The sequence below is a fragment of the Triticum dicoccoides genome, chromosome 1B, assembly GCF_002162155.2.
Source record: "Triticum dicoccoides isolate Atlit2015 ecotype Zavitan chromosome 1B, WEW_v2.0, whole genome shotgun sequence".
Taxonomy (NCBI): domain Eukaryota; kingdom Viridiplantae; phylum Streptophyta; class Magnoliopsida; order Poales; family Poaceae; genus Triticum; species Triticum dicoccoides.
The window spans coordinates 1,027,871-1,030,699 of record NC_041381.1 but is presented as its reverse complement, the minus strand read 5'-3'; the positions used below and the strand labels follow the sequence as shown (position 1 = coordinate 1,030,699).

Below are 2,829 nucleotides of genomic sequence, written 5' to 3'. Positions count from 1 at the left end.
ATAATATGACTGTGTGCATCGCTTGATGCAGTAGCCGCGATTAAACCTAATTTTCTAGAAATAAAAAAAAGCCCCTCCTCCACTGCCGTAGTTTGCCACGGCCATTGGCCTCACTTGCACAGTGCATGCCGGCGGCATGACATCTCGTCGTTGTCCCATTATATGGCCGGGCTATTTATAACAATGGTAATGGCAAGAAAGCAAGGTTGCATGAAACGGTGATACAATTTCTGCTTTACCATTTTTATGTTTGTCATATAACAACTAGCTAACTCATCTTGTATGTGACCTCAACTTGGATAAGTCGATTAGAGGGGGACAACCAGTTAGAACAAGTAAGGGTATGCAGTAAGATTGGGAAAGAGTGCATGGAAGTTGACCCAGACAAAAGACCAGTTGCACGGCGTATAATTGACATGCTTGGGAGCACGATGCATGACGAAATGGTAGTCTAATGAACCTATTCTCACATACTTGCACTATATTGTCTTCTTTCAAATACATAAGTTTGGTGTGTTCATGAATTGCAGGGTAGAGAGTTGCTTCTGTGCGTCAACGATGCCAACGTAGCACTGAGTCATCAACATGGTGGTGGATTATCTGAGAGGACTCTTAGGAGCACGATGGAGGTGTGAGAAATATATTATAAAAGCTTCTCTTCGCGGATTAAGTTATTTGCATCTCATATCATAGGATATTTTGTGTTGTCGCAGAAGTTCAAGAAGCGGTTCCATAAGATGGCAGCTATGCTTTCTTGCCATGGTGTTCAGTCCAGTGATGTGTTTGCACCTGGTAGCCGTGCCGCCAGAGCTAATAGACGCCGTTATCTCCGCAACGAAGAGAACATAAAGGAGGAGGTCCATGAAGAGGAGCCAACACATCAAGAGGAGCCAGCACATCAAGAGAACATAAAGGAGGAGGTACATGAAGAGGAGCCAACACATCAAGAGGAGGAGGAACATAGAGGAGGAGATACTCTGGAAGTTGGGAGCATAAACTAGAGTAAAAAGGGACTTAATTTTGCTCGAGTGTTGACTGTGATCAAGAAAAGAAGGGACTACAAGTTGCAGGTGGAGTCACATGGAGTTATTGGAGTAGCAGCGATACTCATGGGCTAAGCTCAAGTCCAATATACATGAAAGTTTGGCGCATGGACACATTGAAGATGGTGAAGAATATTCGCCAAAGTGGAGTATGTTGCAGTTGTGTCGAATATAGTGTACAAGGTAGGTTACAGTTGGACTATGAGTTGTATTGTGTTTACATAGGATGTGGAGTCGTGTCCTAGTAGGACACTTGTATTCTAAGCCTCTCATATATAGCGGGGCTAGACACACGATGTAACCTATGCTAACATAATAGCACAGACGCGCAAGGGGGAGCCGGCGGCGTGTGCCGGCGCCCGGATGGCCGGTGTGCGGTATTGTGACGGTGTCACGGGGAGGAGCGCCCGCAGTCATATGCCCCGGGATATAGCTATATCGGTGAATCTCGTTAACAAATCTCGGTGTCGTGCTTGTGTGATTGCTTGGTCCATGGATATCAATGATAATGCCTTGGATTTATTTTAACAGTTTGCTGCTAGCATAAACTGGGAGAAGTCGAAGTGCTGGTAGTCTCCATGTGCGAAAAGGGCGAAGGATGCTTTGCTCCGGGCAGTGGCCGCTTTGCTGCTGCCTCGACCCACACTGTCTGCCCAAAGTCACGGTTGGGCAACGCGCTACCCAACCGTCGTCTCGTCTCGTCGGAGGACTCGGAGGTCCCTCGGTCTCTCTCTCTTTCATGATTGCAGCCTCACCGCTTTGGATCCAGACCCCCACGCGCATTCTCTGTCTCCCAAGCCCAAGATCCCCGGCCGCTCGCGCTCCATCCATTCCACCGGGAGCTGGAGATCCGCGTCATCCCGGAGCTACAGCAGACGATGCGGGCCGTGGACGAAGAGAGGATGATGCAGAGAGAAAAGAAACTGAGGTGCGACGTGGCCGCGCTGGACAAGATGGCCGCCATGCTGAGGCACACTCTGGAGGATACGGAAGACATCTTCGACGATGCTCAGGACAAGATCGTCCTGAGGTGTTGCCACAGCCTCTACCATGCCGTTGCCTCCTGCATTGCTCGATTCAAAACCAGCTGTGCGTGGATTGCACGCAACGTCCACACAAAATCAGCTCGGCTAGTGCAGTGGGCGCCCAAGATCTCCTTGTGTATTGCTGGCTTCAAAACCAGCTGCGCGTGGATCGTCCGGAGTGGATCAGCTCGGCTACAGCAGTGTGCGCGGAAGATCTCCTTGCGTGGGTCAGAGGATGTACTTCCTATGACAGCCAGTGCTGCACCCTTGGGCGAGCCTGCTCCGGTGGTGACCAGTGTTGTGGCCTCAAATGGACCGGTTCCAGTGGCGACAAATGCCGCGCACTCGGATTCCTCGTGGATCTGGCTCTCTTGTTGGTATAGCTTGTTTGGCTTCTGCAAGAACTATTGTAGATCCACATTCTACTGGTTAGTTCATGCAATTGAGTTTGCCCGCTTTTATCGAGACTGGTCCTATGATGTGGTTGGCATCACAAGTTACCAGGTACACCCAATTCCATCACCTACTCCTCATCTCATTTGCCCTTTATGTACATGTGTAAAGCTGTTTCTTTTTTGAATCATCCATTAGTCCTGGAAGCATGTGCACTTGGGAGCCATTTCACCGCATCCATACTTTTTCAAATGTTGTGTATAACTTTCGAATTTTAAAGTAATTGTGAGGGTAACATTCTCATATGGATGTCATGATGTGCCAAATAATTGATACTTTATTCAAATTAGATTGTGTGTGTGTGTGGG

General features: G+C 48.5%; 1 protein-coding gene across 1 annotated transcript in view; it reads left to right on the top strand.

Annotated features, from left to right (window-relative positions):
- The first annotated feature begins 1,904 nt into the window (after positions 1 to 1,904).
- The window catches only part of LOC119349914 (putative disease resistance protein RGA3), a 4,038-nt gene continuing 3,113 nt past the window's right edge, over positions 1,905 to 2,829 (top strand). The window contains exon 1 of the mRNA XM_037618008.1: positions 1,905 to 2,572. Coding sequence (XP_037473905.1) covers positions 1,922 to 2,572 — 651 coding nt within the window. The 5' untranslated portion in view covers positions 1,905 to 1,921. The remainder of the gene's footprint in view (positions 2,573 to 2,829) is intronic.